General features: G+C 37.8%; 1 protein-coding gene across 4 annotated transcripts in view; it reads right to left on the reverse strand.

Moving 5' to 3' along the window:
• ptpru (protein tyrosine phosphatase, receptor type U) overlaps window positions 1-21,138 on the reverse strand; it is a 267,582-nt gene that overhangs the window by 95,487 nt on the left and 150,957 nt on the right. For all 4 annotated transcript variants that reach the window (XM_015385720.1, XM_015385719.1, XM_015385718.1 and 1 more), the window contains exons 4-7: window positions 19,652-19,733; window positions 15,552-15,667; window positions 5,710-5,884; window positions 2,807-3,100 (exon numbers count right to left, since the gene is read on the reverse strand). In XM_015385720.1, the coding sequence (XP_015241206.1) occupies window positions 2,807-3,100; window positions 5,710-5,884; window positions 15,552-15,667; window positions 19,652-19,733 (667 nt within the window). The remainder of the gene's footprint in view (window positions 1-2,806; window positions 3,101-5,709; window positions 5,885-15,551; window positions 15,668-19,651; window positions 19,734-21,138) is intronic.

The following is a 21,138-nucleotide window of genomic DNA, read 5'->3' on the forward strand; positions in this document are numbered from 1 at the left end:
ACTTTGCTACCAAAAACAGACACCTTAAAACCCTCAGCAGTGACCAAAATTGCATTTTAGCATTTTCTAAAATATAGTGAACTGAATATCAGGTGACTTCCAGATAAGCTGAATTATCAAAATAAACCTAAAGCCATCTATTTGGACTGCAGACCAAATGACCAAATACCAGAGCTGTAAGGGAAGCCCAACATAGGGGCAGAGGTTATTTTTTACCAATAGGACAGTGATTATTCTTCTCTTATAAGGTCAGAGCAGAGAAACGATCAATTACTATTGACTTTGCAAAATCTCTCTTGATCACCCACAGTCCTTCTTCCTAACTAATTCTCTTTCCTCTTTATACTCCCTTCTTCATTTGGAAGAACAGCATAACAGTGCAAATCAAACTGGTGTATCATTCTAGTGAAACAAAACAAAATCCTGTGTATCTCAGCTTGGTAATACAGGATTAAGACTGGTTATTAAGCACAATTATGGGAAGTTCCCACTGGTTTTCAAAGTTGACGCTGAATCTGCTGCGACTTCAAACCTTCTTTCTTTTTCTTTTTCCTTTCTATTTCTATTAATTAATTAATAAATTTTTTTGGGTGGGCGGTAAACTGCATCTTCTTGTGCTTTTTATGCAGGCTGCGGGCGCCTCCGGGGGCATTGCTGCCCCTCTCGGGACACTGGTTTGTGACATTTCATGGGCATTACGCTGCAGTGTGTTATGCATAAGTTAGGCTGTCGTTGGACAGAAGTTCTGGACTCGTTTTGAATACTACTTATAAAATACATAGAAAATTCAGTGTATGCCAGCGTTTTAGGAGATTCTGGGACAACAGCATATGCTGGCTAAATCGTCAAGGTGTGGCAATGCATTACTACCGTATCTGTAATATCATTTAATGATCAAAGGTCAAACAACACTATTGTACATTAATGTCAATTTAAAAGCATTAGATGAAAGAAAATAATCACCATGCATTATAAACTCCATACAAAGGTGCTCCATGTATGCAAACAGCATTAATCTCATTTCGGATGCAGGTGGTTCCCTCTGTGATGACGCTGCTAACCTCTGTAATCAACCAGTTTCCTTTTTCTTCTGTAATGTCGTGATATCAGATACAAATCAGGAAAAAGCTTCCACCCCACTATCCCCTATCCACTTGCCATAATTGCACATTTCTGTGTTTTTCAGTATATTCTAAAGAAGAACGCCTGAGGCTAGCTTCAGCTATCATTCATCTGTTATCTCTTAAATAACCCTCAAACTGATATTGCCATGCAAGCAGCAATTAAAGTCTCACCCTCCGTTATCCGAAACTCCCGAGTTCAGAGAACCTCAGTGATATTTTTTTCTTTTCTTTTCTCATGAGATAAGTCCTTGCAGTGACTCAGTCAGAGTTTGCTCCTCTCTGATTGAATTTTCAGCAGATTATCGTGGCAGATTTGGCTTCATAATGAAAGAGCCTCTAAAGTTACAGCGTGTGGCCACTGGGCATCAGAACTTTGTGCTTGGGAGCTTAATTAGAATAACTTCATTACATGAAAAGAAGACATATTAATAAGACATATTCACTGGCATGATGAGTCTACACAAATAAGAAACTCCCTGCGCAGAGGGGTTAGTGCCATATGCTTTTGTTTTCTCTTGAGCAATACAATTCTAATAACCTTAGGGACGTTTTGTTGCATATATCCCATAGAGAAAACAAGATACTTCCTATTTTAACCCTTTGTAACATGTTGAAACTGAAAATAAGTTGTAACTCCCTAGATAGTAGGCAATTTAAGGTAATTTGAGGCTACCTACTGGTGTAATGAGGAAATAATTCTGAAGTTGTGCAAACTGTTGATGAAGGTGACAGAAATGCTCTTTAATTAAGGCCACCAAAAATAGAAAAATAACTTTCAGTTTCAGAAGTCCCTGCCTTGGTCTTTATTGATGATGATTAGAGCATACGGTACATGATATTAATGGACTGATGGTTTTTGCCCATAAGGGCTTGCTGATGGTTGTCATTGTTATACGTGTGGAATTGGCAGAACACGCCAGCTTTAAGTATAGTGGACTGCTTCATTGTTATTTTTTTTTGTCATTATTTTCTCAGTATCGTAACATGAATGCTTCATCCCGGAAGCATTGATGCCTTTTACGATAAAAAAAAACATCAAAATTATCGCATAGTACTTACTATTCATTTTGAAATTGTGAGCCAGATTCCTGCAGGTTTTGTGTTATTGCTGACTGATACTCAACCTTTTTTTTTTTTTTTACATTTTTGGTAATAATTAACATTACTGTAAGAGAATAGACTTTATAACACTTCTAATCTTTAAACCACTGCATGGCTTTGCACCAAAATACATTACAGGCTTGCTGTCAGTGCATCAACCATCCAGACCTCTCTAAACTGTAATGTGTAATATGTTTCAATAATCTGGAATGAAAAATAACTGAAACCCTAAATTGCTTTATATTGAGATTAAAAATACATTTGTTTACAGTGGCTTTTGGCTGTACTACCTTAACATTATTAGTCAAGTTTTCTGTCTAACTTTTCTTTTTTTGTTGTCAATAATTGTATCTCTTGTTTTAATCATCTTTCCATAATCATTTATATTTATTCTCTCTAATTATTTGTATCTCCTTTTTGAAGAAATGAAATAGTTTGTTTTACATAATCATGTTCCATAATGGAAGTATTGTCACAGAAAATGTATAAAAATCCTATATAAGATAGATATAAAATAGTTTACTTGTGGTTCAATAAGCCAAACAGCTTTCAAATGAGGGTTTTAGGATCCAAAGACTCACCTGCACACTTAGTTCTGCTCACAAGGGGGGGCCCAGGGGGGCCGGTTCCACCCTCTCCAGGTCGAGTTAGCAGCACACTGATGTGATACTCCGTGTCTGGATCCAGGTGCCACAGTTTATAGGTGACCATGTTGACTCCATGTACCTCTGACCACGGGGACTGACTGGCACGGTACTCAATCTCTTTCCTGATAATGGGCCCATCTCCCAGGATAGAGTTAGTGTTGAGCTGGATGATCAGGTAAGTGGAGCCGGCACGCAGCAGCTGAGGCGGTGCGATGGGGGATGGAGGTACTGTCAGAGGAGAGGGAAATCAGTAGGCCATTATTTGTTCTCCTGAAATGCATTTAAAGCTAACAGGACTGCTACCTAATCTGAAAATCTAAACAAAAAAAAATCATATTTCACTGATTAGTAGCTATTATGCAAACAGGCTCTCAGTATCTTAAAGCTCTAAGTTTTAGATGCATGAGTGACAGAGTAAGAGCAGGCCAATTTTTTTGAAAACACAGCTAATTAGTCACACACACTGTATTGGCAAGGCACCCACAGCCTGGAATAAACTTTAAAAAAGTGATGACTGGAAAGAACAGCTGTGCATTAAATGGAAAGCATGTGACAACCCTTTAACTGTGATTAAGCACCGTTTATGTTTTTCTCTATCTGTCCACAGAGCCCCCTACCGTGATGAAACAGGAGACTCTGCATCACTGTCAGTCAGGATTTCCAAAGCAGGAATTTATACCACAGCCCACCGGTCAAACGTCACTTACAGGCAGATCAATTACACCGCGTGAGTGAGGAATGGGAATAGAAAAGGAACGTCGACAAGGCATGGGAAGAGATCAGAGTGAGATTTGTTGCTGTGACTAATCCAGCGGAGGCGCCTCAGTCTTTTACGGCCCGCCCAAGTGTGTGCTTCGAACATTACCATAACCTCTGCTCCTGGCTCCCTCAGCCTGCAGCAGCTTGTTTTAAGGGTCGGCTGCCTCTGAACTAAAAGCGCATCTTAAGGCTACAGGCAGCAGCCAGTGATTAAAGTTTGACTTACCCACTCATGTTTAGTTAAACAGTTTGCAGTTTTCAGTTGTTCCAACATGTTATTTACCTTTAATTTTAATACAAACACATTTTAGATTAATTTTTTATGTGTTTGATTGGTTCTCACATTCATTTGAATGGCAATCTTTAATTAGGAATATGATAGAGTACAGAGAATTTTTTTATTTTTAATTATATTCAAAGTTGCTCTCTGGTGTGGGGCAGTAGGAGTGTCTGTATGATTCTGCTGTTTACATTTACATTTAACATTACTGAAAAATCTAAGCCTAACTAATCAAAAGTTCATAGCAGTGCAGTGGAGAAGCAGGGCATTTATTAAGATTGCATAGTTACAGACCGACTCCTCCATAATTTAAGTCTGGTTATCACGTTTACTTGATGTGCAGCTCTGCCTTGGAGGAAGATTTTTTTTTCCTTTTCTATCCAGAGTCTGAAAAGTTAAGGTTCATAAAGATCCCACCATGATTCATCTAAAGTTGAAATAATGGATTACATGGCAATTTTTCAGTGGATTCTCTCTTGATTTAGTGGCAGCCGATGGTGAGGGGATTGAGAGTTTAGTAACAGAGGATTCTTTTTATACTAGCCATGTTTTCAATAGACTAAAACTAAATTGGCATTAGAGAAAGGGATTCGGCTAGAAATCAATAGGCTTGGTATACAAAGGCTTTAAAAAGTAAAAAGATTGTTGATATTTTTCAATATACTGTCTCACATAATTTTAGCGAACTACCTGAAATAGATCCATAATAAAAAATAAATAAAAAACGTGTTCTCTGGCTTCATGGAGTTCATAGTGGCACAGAGCTCCTCAGCCTAATTTTGTCCTCAAGTCATTGGTGTTATTTTAAGTGTAGCTCAGGATGTCATTGAAGCTGAAAACTGTGTCCTAAATCTTAGCAGTTAAACTAACATTCTAACAAGGTGATATAAGATTAAGGAAACAAAATCGAACAATAAAAAGATGTATTTTGTGCAAAACGTATTTGCTCAGTAAAAAAAAATAATACCTGCTAAAGAGAAACTTTTGTTTAAATCACGTGATTATATATGCATTACATACAAATGAAAGAAAATAATTGCAATTTAAAAAAATAGGTAAAGTGGAGAAGTAAAAACCACTTTAAAGTATTTTTACATTTTGTTATTATTTTTACTATATCATGATGAATTAAGGGACTTTTACTCAAATTGAAATTGATATCAGAATGTCAGTCAAGTCTGAACCAAGTACTTCATAAACAAAGGTATAAATATTGAGAAAACAGATAAAATACCAAATTCTGTGTTTTTTTCTCTGACATAGTTCTCATTAAGCTGCTTTAAGAGCAACCATGAGCAGAGCAGAGAATATGTGACGTCCTTGTATCCCCTTCTCATCTTCCGTTAGCTGAAGGCTACAGTCTGTTATGCCATCAAACCACTGCCATGTCATTACTATGCTGTCAGAGTCGTATCAGGCTGTTGGGCTGTGGTGAGTAATGAGAGTGAGGTCACCATCTGTGTCTCATGATATGACAGGGTCTGCAGAAGTCCAAGTCATGCAAGCAGCTTTTTGTCAGAGAGTTGAAGTGCTCAAGATGGCAGCGTGTTTGACAACTTTAGCTTATGAATCACTCATGCCAAAAAAGAGATTTTTTGTCACCGTAACATGAATAGAATGCAGTTCAGGATTAAGTATTTTTTGCACAAATAAATGAGCCGTATATTAAGGCTTCATCCCACACTGCACAAGTGACCAAGATCAACAGGAAAAACAGCAACATGAATACTGAATACGAATGGTACTGAACCAAAACCAGAATAAGGAGAAAAAAAAGACATGTTTTATTTATTCTTACCTTTTACAACAAGCTCAGCAAAGTTGGACACCCCTGAGCCCCTGGAGGACTGAGTGACACAGCGGTAAAGGTCCTGATCTGAGCGCTGAACGTTATCTAGCTGGAAGGACACCACAAAGTGCCGATGACTCAAGTGCTTGACTGAGGCCGCTGTTAAAATGTCGCCATTGTGTCTCTGGAAAACAGGAGAGGACAGGGTCATGGGAAGACAGGATGGGTCATCATTTTGCTCACAAACACAGTTATAATGCAGAACATTAGAAGGTGACCTATGCTCATACATAAACAGGTATAAAGACGCTATACTTTATGTGGTATCTACCTAATACAATTTCCAAGCATCAAAGAACAGAAATAATGTAACTTTGAACAATTTTAGAGAAATATAACATGAAGACAGAAATGTAATATTTTTTCATTCTTATGTTGGTGCATCTCAGTCTGTAACATAAATGATTAAATCCTTCAGATTCAGGGCTCCATCTTTGTACAAAAAAATTTCCTCTTTCCAGCCATCAATCATGAGGGAAGACGTCATCCATTTGTTAGATTGGTGGACTATCCCTTTATTTGCTGCCTGCCTGACTCATTTGTTTAAACTAAGGTTTAAATTGACTTGAATTTTTTTTTTTTTTTTTTTTTTTATTATTTATTTCAGACTTCTGATTTTAGCTCTATTTTAGTATTAACTGTTTGTGGTTTAGGTTATAGTATATTATGTAAAATGACTTGCATACTAGGGGAAAGGCCAAAGGAAAAAAAAAATAGAAACTCAATTCTAGATAAGGTCAGACTGCTATGGCAACACAAAGGACCTGCGCCTTACCCTCCATCTCCCGGTGTCATAGGATACAACACAAAAAGAAAAAAAGCAGACAGGAAACAAGATGCCAAAGATACAAAACAAAACAAAGCGCATTCTCTCCTAAAATCTCTTTAGTTTCAGTTCATTTTGTAAACTCTTTTTTCAGTTTGTTTTCAGTTTTTTTTTTTCTTTTTGCAAGGTCTAGTTATTATTTTGATGTCGGTTAACGAAAACCTTTTTTTAGAAATAGTTTTAGTCATTTTGATAACAACCTTGGTCTAGCCTTCTCCCACATTTAACATCAATTTCTAACTACTTCCAAGCACTGAAAGGTCCATAAAATATATTACTCACTGCCGTTTATTTATTTTTCTTAACCTTTAATCTACAATCTAAGTTGCTGACTAAACTCGACTTCCAATACTTGCTATTGCCATAGTATTATTTTACATCCATTACAATTAAAAAGTCTGTCTTGCTGCTGCACTTTCTTGTCTATCATAAAACCTATTCCTTTTTCAAACAGCAGTCTGGGACCTAATCTTTTAATTCACACACAATAAACTGACACCTTCTTTTTAATATGTTATAGGTTGCATCAGAGCAATAGACCAATGTAAATATGCTATTAGAAGACTAGCATACTTAAAAGCATCGCCACCTGGTGCCAAAGGAGTGTTTATTAATGTTTGCAGATGTGTTGCTGAAGTCAAAGTTTAACTTCTAGTCTTTAAAACCCTCTAACAAGCCTTCTTCTACTTTGACTCCATATTTAGCTCCTTTCATATTCCCATACAGTCTGACCAGATTCCTTGTACCTGCTGATAATAGATCCTCATAGAAGATAATATAGCAACTTCCTACAACTCGATCAATAAAAGGAGTTTGCGCAGTTTGAGTTAAGCACAGATTCTGTGTTGCAGGAGGGCACTGCTCTCTGTTGCTGATGCAGGGAGCTGAGATAGAAGCACACATGACAATGATTGGCTGTCGGAGAATAATTCTGGTCCCGATTGCTTTCAGAGATTGAGACAAACTAGAAAGAAGTACAGTGATGTAGGAGAGTCTTGCAGACTCAATGATAGCACTACATGGACCCTATTTTATGCTTGCTAAAGTCAAAGACTAAATCCATCCATCCATCCATTTTCCTACACGCCCAATCCCAAATGTGGCCGCGAGGGGTGCTGGTGCCTATCTCCAGCTGTCTACGGGCGGAACTCGGGGTACACCCTGGACAGGTCGCCAGTCCCAAAGCCTAAATGTTCCTGTAATTTGCTCTTTAAGTCGAGAAAAAAACTTTATCCACAATGTAAATAATTTCTATTGAATATTTTATATTCGATATTTGAACACACAGTTGTATTTAAAGTTAAGAAAATAGGAAAGTCTGATTTTACACTCTATTATAATTATTTTAACTAACTTTAGTTCGAGTTTTTTTTTTTTTTATTAGTTTCGGTTTTTGAAGATCATAAAAACCAAGTGAGCAGTTACTTTGTGTTATAATGGGTTGTTTTGATAGTTCAGGAACTTACATTCCTAACAGAGCACTGCCCTCTTAATCTGCAGGTTGACTAGCGGTTCCTAGAATTTCTAAAATTCGAATGGGAGGCAGATATTTTAGTTATCAGGTTCCTCTCCTGAGGAACCAACTACCAGTTTTACTCCATGAAGCAGACACCCTGTTTACTTTTAAGGGTAGGCTTAAAACTTTCCTTTTTGATAAATCTTATAGTTAGAGTAGCTCAGGTTATCCTGAGCTATCTCTATAGTTATAGTGCTATAGGCTTAGACTGCTGAAGGACATAGGGACCCATATTTCATCATTCTGCTTCATTCTACCTCTATTCTCCCATTCTGCAGAATCTGTTAGTTAATTCTCTAATGCTATGCTCTCTCTGCTTTTTCTTATAGTAGCTTCACCTCGTCTGTTCCTGTTTGGCTATGACACCATCCTGGAGAGAAATATCAGCTCTGCTGCTGCCGTCAACACCTTTGATTATATGGTTGATGTTGGAGCTCGGCCTGTTTTTCAGTGTAGTCCTGTTTCTCTGACTGTGACTGGCTGGATGTGTTCTCTTTATCCTCTGCCATGGGAGCTGGCTCAGAGCTTGTCTGCCTGGTTGTGTGTTTCCTGGACAGGGCCGCCTGTGAAGCTTGTTGACAGTTTCCTTTTGCATCTCTGCTTCTTTCTGTATGTCTGCTTCCTTCTCCTTGAACCCCAGTTGGTTCTGCTGGAGGTTTCTTACTGTTTAAACTGAGTTTTTCCTCTCCACTGTTGCTACAAGCATGCTTGGTGTGAGGGATCGCTTTCAAGTCAATGAGTCGATGCAATCAACTGGTTTTCCTTAAATAGAAAACTATGAATCAGCAATGATCTGACTGAACTCTATCTGTAAAGTGCCTTGAGGTGACATGTGTTGTGAATTGGCGCTATATAAATAAACTGAATTAAAATGAATTGAAATTGGATAATGAATTCACTCACTTTTTGGGAGAATTAACAGTTATTTATAATATTTATTTGTCTAAGTTATGTGTTCCTCACTGGTCATTGTAGCTGCTTACTTAATTCAGGTCACCTCTGTTGGAGAATACTATTATTGATTAAAGAAAATACCCATAAGAAAAACACAAACTGTGACATCTATTGAGAGGTAAATGGGACTCCATTAAAATACTTAAAGGCACATTATAATAATGATAATGAAGCGTTTTTATTGCACTTTAAACCTACTATGTGTTTAGATATTTATACGGCACTGGGTTTAATGAACTATCAGCGTCCATAATGACTCAGATCAATGTTGCCTAAAAAGAAACCCAGATGTCTCTTGAACATGTAAATGTATCACATAATTTCTTTTTTGTCTTATAAGCACTTTCTTCCCTGCTTTTTTCAGTTATTCCTCCCGTTCATTTCCCTTAGTTATCATTTCTGGAAGTTAAGTGTTTCTTCTATACTCCTGAGCACAACATCTGACCTTCCGTATCAAAGGAGCCACAGACAATCATGCCCATGGCTGGATTCATGCCTTGTACACATTTATTGCCCTGTGAGCTCCTGGGACTCATGTGCAACAGTGCACACACGTTACCGCTATATGGGTCAGTTCCTATTAGCACTGTTAGATTAAAATGGTAAAATGTTCAATTATGTTAAATTTAATTAGAAATGAAGGACCATCTAGCTGATTTATTCTTGCATTGTGACAATCAAGCATGCTTTAATAATTACAAACGAAACCTTGTTAAAATGATACTGATTATCGGGCTAATGCGCATCACGAATGATATTCCCAAATGGAGTCAATCTAAAAATGCGGTCATCATGAGAAACCCTTGACTCCTGTTCAGCAGCCTGATTGGTGGTTAGTTAGGCTTTAAATGCATCAAGTCAAGTTTTTAATCAGATTGGTATAATAGTTGAGAAATTGTTGGTTGTTTTTTTTGCTGAAGGTAAAAATGGGAGTTTCACAGTTTAAAAAAGGGAAACCTGCAAACACATACACACACATAGAGCTGGACATCCAAGCCAATTCTGAGTGGTTCACCTTCCTGCCACACAGCGAGTGCTTTCTCACATTGTTCCACACCATTAAAACGACTAACATTTGTCAACCCCATGAAGTCTCAAAAACACACAGAGGATCTGACATTTTGTTGGGGTTTTTTTTCGCATGTTTTCAGGCAATCTTCTTTGTGTGAAGTGGTGTATATAAACGGTGATACTTTTTGATCTGTGCTTCAGCACAATCCGAAGGCAGTCAGCATGTTGGGAACCTCAGGGTATCGCTGCACGTTCACAGTTTCCTCTCAAACCCTGAATTGATGGCCTGAAAAAAGCCACAAACCACACAGACCTCAGGCCAAAGCTTCGCAAACAAACTCATAAGCATTAAACTGCTGATTAGGGTTGAGTCGGAAACAATCCTGAAGCCACAAAAAACACTCTCCTCAGTCCTCTCTACGTGTTTTACAATGTTTTACTAAAGTATTTTTACACTTTGGACTTTTGTCACAATACAGTTTCATAATTCATGTAGCCTTCTTTATTTATCTATTATTATTATTCTTAAAGTGGATGCCAGACCAGTACAAAATAATGCATAGGTCCTTTACATTGAGGTTTGTGATTATAACGTGACAAAGGTGCTACATGGTTAATGTTTTTCTTAGGTGCTCTACTGCTCCCTTTTTTAATTCCAAAATGTAGATTTAAGATGAGCAGTATGGAAAATCTAAATAAAACAAACAAGCATAGGATCACTTGATGTTATCAAAACAATCTGGCTGTGGCTAATTGGCAAGGAAATGACAAACCGATCTGCTAATCTGGCAGACGCGAGCAGCCAAGACTTATCTGCAGCTGTTGCAGCAAACGCAACCAACACAGTGACATAAAAACAGGACTTAAGGTTTATATGAGACAGGAAGATGGTGAAGAGGACAGCTGTAACTAGAGGAGAGGCTAGGGAAGAAAGCACTATGGTGACCATGGGTGCTCATTACAGCAGGCGTCTGTGTGCTTTCTGTCAGCTAATTATCCAAAGCATTTGTCATCATCCCTGCAAAAATGGTGGTTACTGGGAGAGGTGTGAGCGAGCACACTACAATTATCCAAATCACACAGGAGCGGGGTTTAAACAATGCAGCAGGTTCGCCTACTGTTAAGAACAGTATGTTGTGGAAGGTAAGATGATGGCATGTGTGCCTTTGCTTTGAATGTTACAAAGATAGAAAAAATGAAATATCAGGACATTTCGTTCCTTAATTGAAAACAAATAATAACAAAAGAGCTGTATGGAGCTTCTCTACCTTTTCCAAACAAGGTAGAAAAGAAACAATGAAAAGTTTCTATCTCAAGCAATGCAATTAAGAAAGTTGACAACAGAAAAAAGCTTTCCTTGACAGGTTATGTGAGTTAGCATTTTCTACTACTGTGGTTATAGTTCTAACTTTAAGACAAAGTTATTGATTTGCTTCACTAAAAGGATCTGTTTGGGAACATTTATGCCCATGAGCCAGGGCTCTTTGAAGAGACACTTCAAATCTTAGTTTTTAAGTTGCTAAAAGAACAAAAAGCAGGAGACAATAAAGGAAAAAGATGTGAAATAAACAAAATAACCTTGAAAAGAATCCAAAACAACTGTCAAAGCAGGAAAAACAAAATATCTCAAAGAATGTTGACATGTACACAAATTAACTTTAATCCATTTGATCCATGCAGTTTTACAGCCTATGGTGGTTAAGTACTTAATAAAAGTGTTAAAAGTTATTAAATCAAATTTTATTAACAACATATCAACTATAATCTAGGTAGGTGTCTAAGAAAAAACAGTGGACACCATGAAAATTGAATAAGGGGAACTTCTTGGTCAGGGTTTAAAAGTTCATTTTGAGTCACACAAACGTGTACATTTTTAACCAAAACGTTTGTCCTCCCTCATCCATTATTACAGCCCAATTGTGTCCCATCCACTTCCATCCTCAACTAATCAGGATACATGAAGGATACTTCTGACACGTGCTTTAAATGGGGGAAGGAAATACTCTAAGGGCTGCATTTGAAGGATCCTTTGAGAGATAATCTGCCCACAAATACTGCAGTCGAAAGTTGCAATCTCAGAATTCGTCTACAGAGCAGAGAAAAAAAACTAATAAGTGGAGTTAAATATAGAAAATAATGTGGAATGTTATTTGCGCAGACTGTGCACACTGCGCAGACTGTGCACACTGTGAGCCGCGCATTTAAACCCATCATTATTGAGCTTCAGCCTTTTTAGCCCCATCTTTGCACCATCAAGCATCATAATTAGTGGTACCTCTTTTCAAGGGTCCTCATAAGAAATACCTTAATTTCCCACACTGTGATGGCGTCATCTATGAGTTTGATGAGTTTGAACTCAAAAAAACAAAAGGAACATAGTCTAAATGGGCGCCTTGCACGATAAGAGCACGTAAGAGAGATATGGTCTTTGTGACTGGCTCCTCTAACCAATCTATGGCTGCTTGGGGAGCTTTATCAGCTTGGCATCAAATTTAAAACTGAATTTGATGAATACCTGCCAAGTAGTGAAAAGAGACACCGTAGAGGCTGTTGTAAAATCTTTGCTTTGTGCGCATCATTCTGAACAGAGCCTGCCTTTAGTTTGCACAAACTCTGAATACATACTGTATCACCGAGTATGTGAGACTTTTAGAGTATAGTAACTATCAAAGAGTAAAAACTGATAAATGTATCAATGTAAAGTTATATGTTGTTCTTTTCTGATACTCTAGATATAAAGGTCACATTCATAGAGGATCAAGCAATATTTTAAGCATCAAGAGATTAATTTATGGCTGCAATTGAAGTATAGTTTTAGACCTATTATAGAAGTTTAGTGTGACACTGCTATACATTTATATTTTGATCCATCACATCTAGGCGGAATAAAGCTTTTGATTCACTGAGATTTAACTGGGATTTTTGTGGGATTCAGTCCATTACTTTGGGCTTTGTTTCATTTTTCACAGCTTATGTTTAGGGGTTTTATTATTGCAGATGTCGACACTTTATTTATAGGTCCTCTGGAGGGCCAGGCTAGAGACAACAGCTAGAAAGAATTGTTTCAAATAAAAATCCACAACTTAAAGCCTAACAATGAGAAAGAGCATCTCCAGCAGAAAATCTCCAGCTGTGAGGTGTTTGTGTGTTAACATGAGCTGGAATAAAAGAGCCCATACTAAACTGTAAGCATTTGTGTAAAAATAATTCATAATAACTATAAAGCATTTTTCTATACTACCTAAGGTATGCTTTCAGAGCCAGATGAAGGATTTGATTTTATTAACAAAAGATCTGGTGATGAAGCTCAGTGAGTGCAGATCGGGTTAAAATTTGAATGCACTCATTTTGACCTTAGTGAACAGCAAACAATGAGTGCAGGACCACTCTGTAGGTGAGTGGGATTGGAATTATGGTTCTACTGAAATCCTAGACAAAACTCGAATAAAAGAGCCTCCTATACAATAAACAGTTATTAAAAAAAAAAAAAAAACTTATTATCAATCTGTTGTGGCTCCGCTGTGCATTTGTTTGTTTGAAGCCAACAGCGTACTTTGATCCTAACACCAGGGATTTCTTTAGAGGTTTGCAGGCTTCAAAAATAAAATACAGATCAAATAGGCTGTTTCATTATGAAGTAGCACCACCTTGTTTGGAGTATCCAGTTAGAAGCAACCAAATGATTTAACAGAACCTTCTAAATGCATTTCAAATTTAAAAGGCAAGTTGAGGCATTATAATGTGTTTGGGAGACTCTTACAGATGAAGGATTACCCAGATTTTCTATTTTCAAATGATCAGACATAAGGATGCAGCAGTGTAACATCCATCTACAATACATTTTGAGGGATCCCAAGGGAAGAGATAAGCTGATCCTCGAATAAGTTCTCTATCTGCCTTATGATATTGACACACAGAACAAACTTCTGTGTCCAGCGGTTACCTTAAACAGGTGCCAATAGAACCTCAATCTATTTCTTTTCAAACAGAGGAACCGTGACAAGATGCTTGCATGAACTTTAAATATTGATACCTGATTTTGTATACTTGAAAAACATTCATTTTCAACATCCTCTCATTTATGTCCCAATTCATTCACCCATTGTGTTACTGTTAAAAGTGTCAAACACAATTTCACTCACAGCCAATATGACTGTGTCAATTATTACTTCTCCTCTCTGAAGAAAATATGTGCTTAAATTTTAATGTGTCTGTTGCTGCCTTGTAATAAGCTTATTGGCCTAATGTGGGGAAAAAAGCTGCCTTTTGTCTTTGCCTTAACATTTTCTGTTCAAGGAACATGCCTCATTAAAGGCCTCAGTTACTGTGACTCACTGTGTAGCTTTTCAAACTACCCTGGGTTTGATGTAGCTTGTATTTTTTACTAACTTGCATTTCTGTGTAGGTACTGTAAAGTTTGCATCACAGCTTGTGCTGGTAACCACCTCTGAGTTCAGCCTAGTGAAGGTTGAACTTATGTGCTTAGAAGTCGGATATAAGTTCTATTGTCATCATGAAGATTAAAGGGCTGGTTATGGTTCCCGCAGCAGTGTGTCACAGTGAGCTTGACGCAAACATTTTCGATTTATGCTCAATTTTTGATTGTCTGCGCTATGTTATATTCCACGCCACAATGCAAAAGGCAAAATCATGAACTAGCTGTGGGTCTAGATACAGCTGAGGTGGTGAGGAAGTGGGGGCAAGTTTGACCGACAACGGAGGGACATGAGGGTGGAAAAGGGTCCCAGTGTTCTCACGCCCCTCGGTCTTCTAGCTTGTCCAACTTCTCGAGTTGTTTTCCACAATGGCGGTCATACAAACAAAACGAGCCGGCAAGCGGATGTAGATTTGACCAATCAGAGGCCTCCTGTCTGCGGCACTGTCTGCGTTCAGCTACAATTTGGGAGAGTTGCAGCAGAGTGCCTGCGGAGGGGGCGGGTACGTCTTTGCGTTCACTGCGACACCTACGCAGAGGACCTAGTTTTGAAGTATAAATCAGCCTTAAGGGGTTGGTGTTGAATCATATTGGACATAATATACATAATAACAGTATTGCTTTTACTTGATTTTCTTCATTTTAATATACAAGACCTTGTTTGCTTTCCTTAACATTTTAGAAGTTGTGTTAAACAAACAAAACGTGTTACAACTCCAACTGTTTTAGTGATTTAAACATCTCTTTTTAAGCGAGATGAGATTTTTCTAAAAACAAAAATATAGCTACAGTCCACAAAGAAATAGTTCAGAAAACCTTATCCCCTTTAGATTGCAATGATCTACTCATCCCTTCCAGTTTGTTAGTTTTGCTTAACAGCATTAACTTTCAGGTAAGAAATGTCTCACAATAGTAAGAGATGATAATCTACATGCAAAAAAATAAATAAATAAATCTTAATACAGAAAAAAGAAACCAACTTTCCTCTTTGTTAGTATAACAAGAACTAAAATGAGTTTTTCCTTGTAAAACCAATAACTCATACTAACCTCCAGTAGGAACTTCTCTGCCTCAGAGGCCCTCCTAGCAGCAACGCACTGGAAAGAGGCATTTTGGCCAGCATTTACCTCCTCATCCCCCAGCCTGGAGAAGTGTGGGGCCTTATCTGTGGAGACAAAAGGAAAAGAAAAAAGCTTAACATACAATATTAGTGTTATATAAACCACATATCCTTTGGTGAGGCTTTTTATTTACTATTTTAAATAAATAAAAAGACCTTTTTAGGAAGAGCCTGTACCTTTAATTAAATCGGTTAACTTAAGTAATAGAATTAATTGGATTTTAGACTTCCTAAAACTATGGTTCTTAACCTTTGGTTATCTGATGACCAGCTTGTGTATATGTTGTTTTTATTATTAGTCTGCTCTGCTGGATTTTTTCTTACTACTGATTCTTCCAAATTTTATATTTTTGATTCATCAGCACAAAAAATTTATTATTTTTTATTTTCTTTCTGTGTAAAAAAACTTAATCAGGAACATGTTATTAAACCAACGGAAAACTAGTTTGAAGGGAACTTTTTTAAAACAAGTGTCCATTACTAAAATAACTTGCAAACAGACAGGATCAATCAATAGATGAGCATTTTGTACGTGTGAGTTTCCAAAAGAAAAGCCACAGAGTGAGCATCAACCTTTCACGCTTTGACTAATAATGTCTCAGTTTTCTGAGTGAAGCTGCCAATGAGTCAGCGTGTGGGAGAGGGGCCCCTCTCAACCAACTTTGCGATTAACAATAAAAGAGTGAGAAGCAACCCCCTGCTGTGAAAAAGTGCTGGGTAAATGCAGGCCGTGCTGCCAGCCATCGCCGAGAAAACTGTGTAGGACATGCCGACGTGTCACTCTGGATGATTGACAGGAGGCGACGGGAGAGGGAACTGTGAAGCAGAAGCATCAGGGAGAAGCAAATGTTTGGATCTCGCTCATCTCCTACTCAGATTTGCACAAAACTACATTTCTATCTCGCAGAGATGGAGATGACAATTCCTTGATCTTGTTTTTGTACAGTAAGTTAGGGAACGCACTTGTGTTTGTACCCCACATGTGGCCATGTTGTGTTTGAGTGACTCACATCCCCTCTACCCCAACCCCCATTCCCCCTAAAAACGTTTCATTATTTATGCCTGGGAGTCAAACAGACAGTAAACAAACATGGAAACGAGTGTGAGTAGAAAGGAACACGCCCCAGAGTCGGCCGGAGCCAAATCGTTATACGGCTAAATGCGTCAGATCTTATCCTCATGGCTCTTTAGCATGATAAATATTTCATTGAACTGCAACACTAGTTTCAGAGTCAAAGAGTGTGACTCAGGAGAATACGACTGAAATGTCAGCTGCGCTTTAGCCAGAATTCTTAACAGGGACATTTTCTACATAGGTTTAGGCTATTTTTGACCATTTAACACTTCCTGCTGGCTTCCGTCTCGTCCTTCCCCCACACTCCTCATTGCCAAGTGATGCCGGCTGGCCGAGTGCCACATCATAAGGAGCGCTCAGGTCTTGATGAGAGTCTTAATTATTTAATGGCCTCAGTGGGAGCAGTCAGTGGATGCCATCTGTTGTGTCTGGGAGTAGCAGGGTGGCCTGCTGGGTGGTATGAATACAGTAGGGGTGCGACCCAATCTCGCAGCTGGTGTTCGCTTCATAAAAACACTGATGAGATCGTCTGTAACATGAAAAGGCGGAAATGTCCAAATTTATCAGAATCACAACATTCCTCCAGTGATAACAGGGAGGGCATCAACAAATTAGTGGGGAGTGATGCCCATCTATTAGGCCTGTGACTGAAGTGTTAAATGTGCAGATAAGAGGCCTTGTGTTCAAGAGTGGGCTGCATGCTGCAGTGTCTCAAAGAGGGCGGCTTTGTCCAGCTATTAGGTTCAGGTGTCTTAGTGACTCTGCTCTGAACAACATCCTCAGGAGCTGACAACACACTGAACTGCTACACTCACCTTTTACAACTGACAAAAAAAGCCATTTGGTACAGACAGCCACTCACAGTAAAAAACCCTGGTTAACTTTTTTGAGGAAAAGCCATCTAAACAGAGCTGTGACATCTGCCCAAGAGCTTCGTGGCACTTTCAGCAAAGAGCCTTCACTAACCCCTCTAAGGACGACACTCTTCAAGTAGAGGAAAGTTTTGGTTTTTTTTGCTTACTCAGTGTTTTCAAAACTGTTGCAGCATAATATATATTTTGAATTTGTAAAAGCTGCAGAAAAATACTACAGATATAACGATCTGATACCTGGATACGTTTTATCATCTCTGATAATTAGCTGGATCCGATATTGATGATTTAATATCGAATATCAGAGATCCAACCCAGTCCACTTTACATGGAACTATTACTTCTGTCTTTTTGTGGCTTACTTGTTAATAAATTACATAAAGCACATTTATATCTTTGTTAATGTGTTACTACCTTTTTTAACAATGTTTAAGTAAAGGCTAAAGCCTTCACTCACATATGGTTCATTTATTGCACAGTTGAATCTGATTAGTATCGGATAACGGCCGTTACGCTGAGTCCAGATAGGATTGGATCTGAAAAAAACAGTATTGGTCCATTTGGAAAAAAAAAATACAAATATGTAGAACCATTTAACCCAGTGGAAATATCTATTCTATTTTAGCAGAAATTTACCAAGAGACTAGCTGGGCACTGAAATCAGCTGATTTTATACATGACAGGTTCTTTTCAGCGATTTTGTTTTTTATTGACAGAGCAGCCCACTCAAAGCAGTAATAATTAAATTGTAAAAAAAATAATAATAATAATTAAAACCTTTTCTGTCCTTCCATTTGCTGTATCCAGAACTCCTCAAGTCAAAAAATGTTTAAGTTTTCACCTGGTTTGAATTTAGTAAAAAAAAATGCTCTTAAAGAAACTTTTTGCCATCCGATTATAAATCAATGAATCAATTCTTTGATTAAATAATAAACAGATTAATCAATTACTGTTGCAAAATAAATATTAGTTACAGCCCCGACACAATTAATAAAATATTTCAATAAACAGAATACTTTATTCATGGTAGGAGCTCAGAATAACTGAAAACTGATTCAGTGAAAAACCGATGCTCTATGACCTTCAAAAGAACATATGTGGAACACGGATGTTCCTGAGTGACATTGCAGGGTACTCACTGCTTATCATGCAGCCCCTTAATGACACTAAAAAAAAGCTCTCCAATAACCAACTTTAACTGGCTTCATTTTCTTGTTTTAAACGTAGTTCATATTAGATTTTGAATATGTCAAAATACTATACCTGTTATGTTTTAACAGGTATAGTATTGCAGGTTGGTCATGATGCGGGGCGCCTCTTTGTATATCAATTAAAAGTAGGCGGAGCCGTGTGATAGCTGCCCCTGTCTTTACATTTAAAAATGTCTGTTGCATAGTAGGAGCCTTTCTAAACCTAATGTAGCCACTGTGACAGGAACAAAAAATGCATTAGAGCTTAACAGTGTGACCTGGGCTTTAGAATAACAGACTTTTTTCTAATCAGTGAATTAATCACACATTAGAGCTAACAGCTTACATGAGTGACAACTCTTTCAGTATGGAAGGTGTATTACTACGAAGTTTTTAGTATCATAGAGGGATTTCAGAAGAGAGTATTTTAGGTTTAAAAAAAAAAGAAACATTCTCTATGGAGTACTATCAGCTGTTCACTACTTCTAATCAGTAAGAGCAACTTCAGTAGATGACTACAAGCTGAGTGCATTTTAGAAAATGTTCTGTTTTTTTTTTTTTTTAAGGGTACAAATCTGTCTTTCATGAAATATGCTGGAACAGAAATTGCTGGTCATCACCTCTTAGTTAAAGTATTTAAGAATTTACCATGGCAACAGGGCTGCTTAAGGCTCCTGCTCCTGTATATCTGTAATAAATAAACAAATGGTTTATTATAAGATGTAATAGAAAATCACAGCTTACTCCTTTCAAAGAGTTTAGTCATAATTTATTTAGCTGTTAGTTTTCTTTTAATCCTATTAGCTACTCTTCCTCAGTTTTCTACATTCCAATCACTTACTGCTGCTATCATGCAGCACCTTGTGTAACTGCTGGGTGAAGTGGCACTTACAGCAGGGGTAGTTGAGCACCATGATGTCATCTATACCGATGTAACCCCTCCGCTCCCTGGAAACCGTTGTCTCAATCAGCACCTGTGAAAACGAGCAGGAACATCTGTTAACCAGTTTTGAATGAGCATACACTTGTCGGTAACCTCGTGCTCTCCTGAAGCGCAGGAGTGATTTTCAAAGTGGAAAGCTCCGGGAGTTTTGTTGCTATCATTCCCCCATTGGTGACAGACACATTAATTACAAGCCAGTCCATTTCACATCTACTGACCCAAAACAAAAGCATGGACAACCAGAAAAAATAAGACATATACAGAAGCCGTGAACACAGAGACGGATAAGTTTTGCCTCTCTCCGCAGGGCCATGGGAAATAATTGCTTTATCACGGAGCACACAATGTGGTGCCTGAATCATGAGCGCCATCGTAGATTCAGGGCACGGGCTGCTATGAAGCCATAACAGCAGATAATACAGCTTTCACAAGGCCATGAGACTCAAGGGAGGACAAACCTCCTATCTGCCCTACGAAACAATAAGCTAGATGAGCACTGGGCTCTCATGAAACCTAATCAATATCAAATCACCATCCTCAGTAATAGTGGAAGAGTTATGAGACACAGGGGTGATGTTTGTTGTCTCTGCACCAAGGACAGTCTTCTATCCATGGGTTTGATTATAGACCAGCTATGAGTTATTGTTTCTTATAATCTTAGCAGCAAATGATTACCACATGCTTCTCATCACGTCTTGGTTTTTATCTCGATCCACCAGAGCACTCACACACTAAAACCAGATCATAACTATAAATGTTTGTCTTAGGATTGGTGTAGGCTGAATCCATTACACATTTAAGAAGTTATTGGTTTTTGTGTAAGGCCGAGACGCCTCACAGGTTCGAGACTAGGCCAGGTAACTATTGCCGCATGTCTTCCCCTTCTCTCTAATCTCATTTCCTGTCTGTCTATTATAAAAAAATAGCAAAAATAAAGGCCGCTAGAGTTTAAAAATAATCTTTAAATAAAAATGGGGGCTGGAACATGACAATAGGATTGCCTACGATGTCTTATTTTGGTTTTATGTCATAAATCAACAAAAAGTGATGCTTTTTAAGCAAAAACAATATAATCAATGGTTTTCTAAAAATATATTCTAAAAAAAAAAAAATATTTGAAAACATTTCTTTTTTTTCAGTAGTTGCCAGATTTGACTCCTGTTCTTTTGTAAAAGGCTCAGACTCAATCAGATTTGACGGAGAATTTCTAAGAACCATGATTAAAATAAAAATTTGCCACAAAGTCTAAATTTTCATAATGAAATTTTAACTTAATGCTTTATTTAAAACTTAAAACTTTCAGATGCAACAATTTGAAAACAGCCAACCAAAGGTCATTAGTGATCAGTGCCTCATTGTCCTTGTGGAAGTTGGCAATAACTATCTCCCCGACAACTGTAAAGTTATGATTTTTGCTGGAAATTGTGTGCACCACA

The sequence above is a fragment of the Cyprinodon variegatus genome, unplaced genomic scaffold (genome assembly GCF_000732505.1).
Source record: "Cyprinodon variegatus isolate N-32 unplaced genomic scaffold, C_variegatus-1.0 Scaffold346, whole genome shotgun sequence".
In the NCBI taxonomy this organism is placed as follows: domain Eukaryota; kingdom Metazoa; phylum Chordata; class Actinopteri; order Cyprinodontiformes; family Cyprinodontidae; genus Cyprinodon; species Cyprinodon variegatus.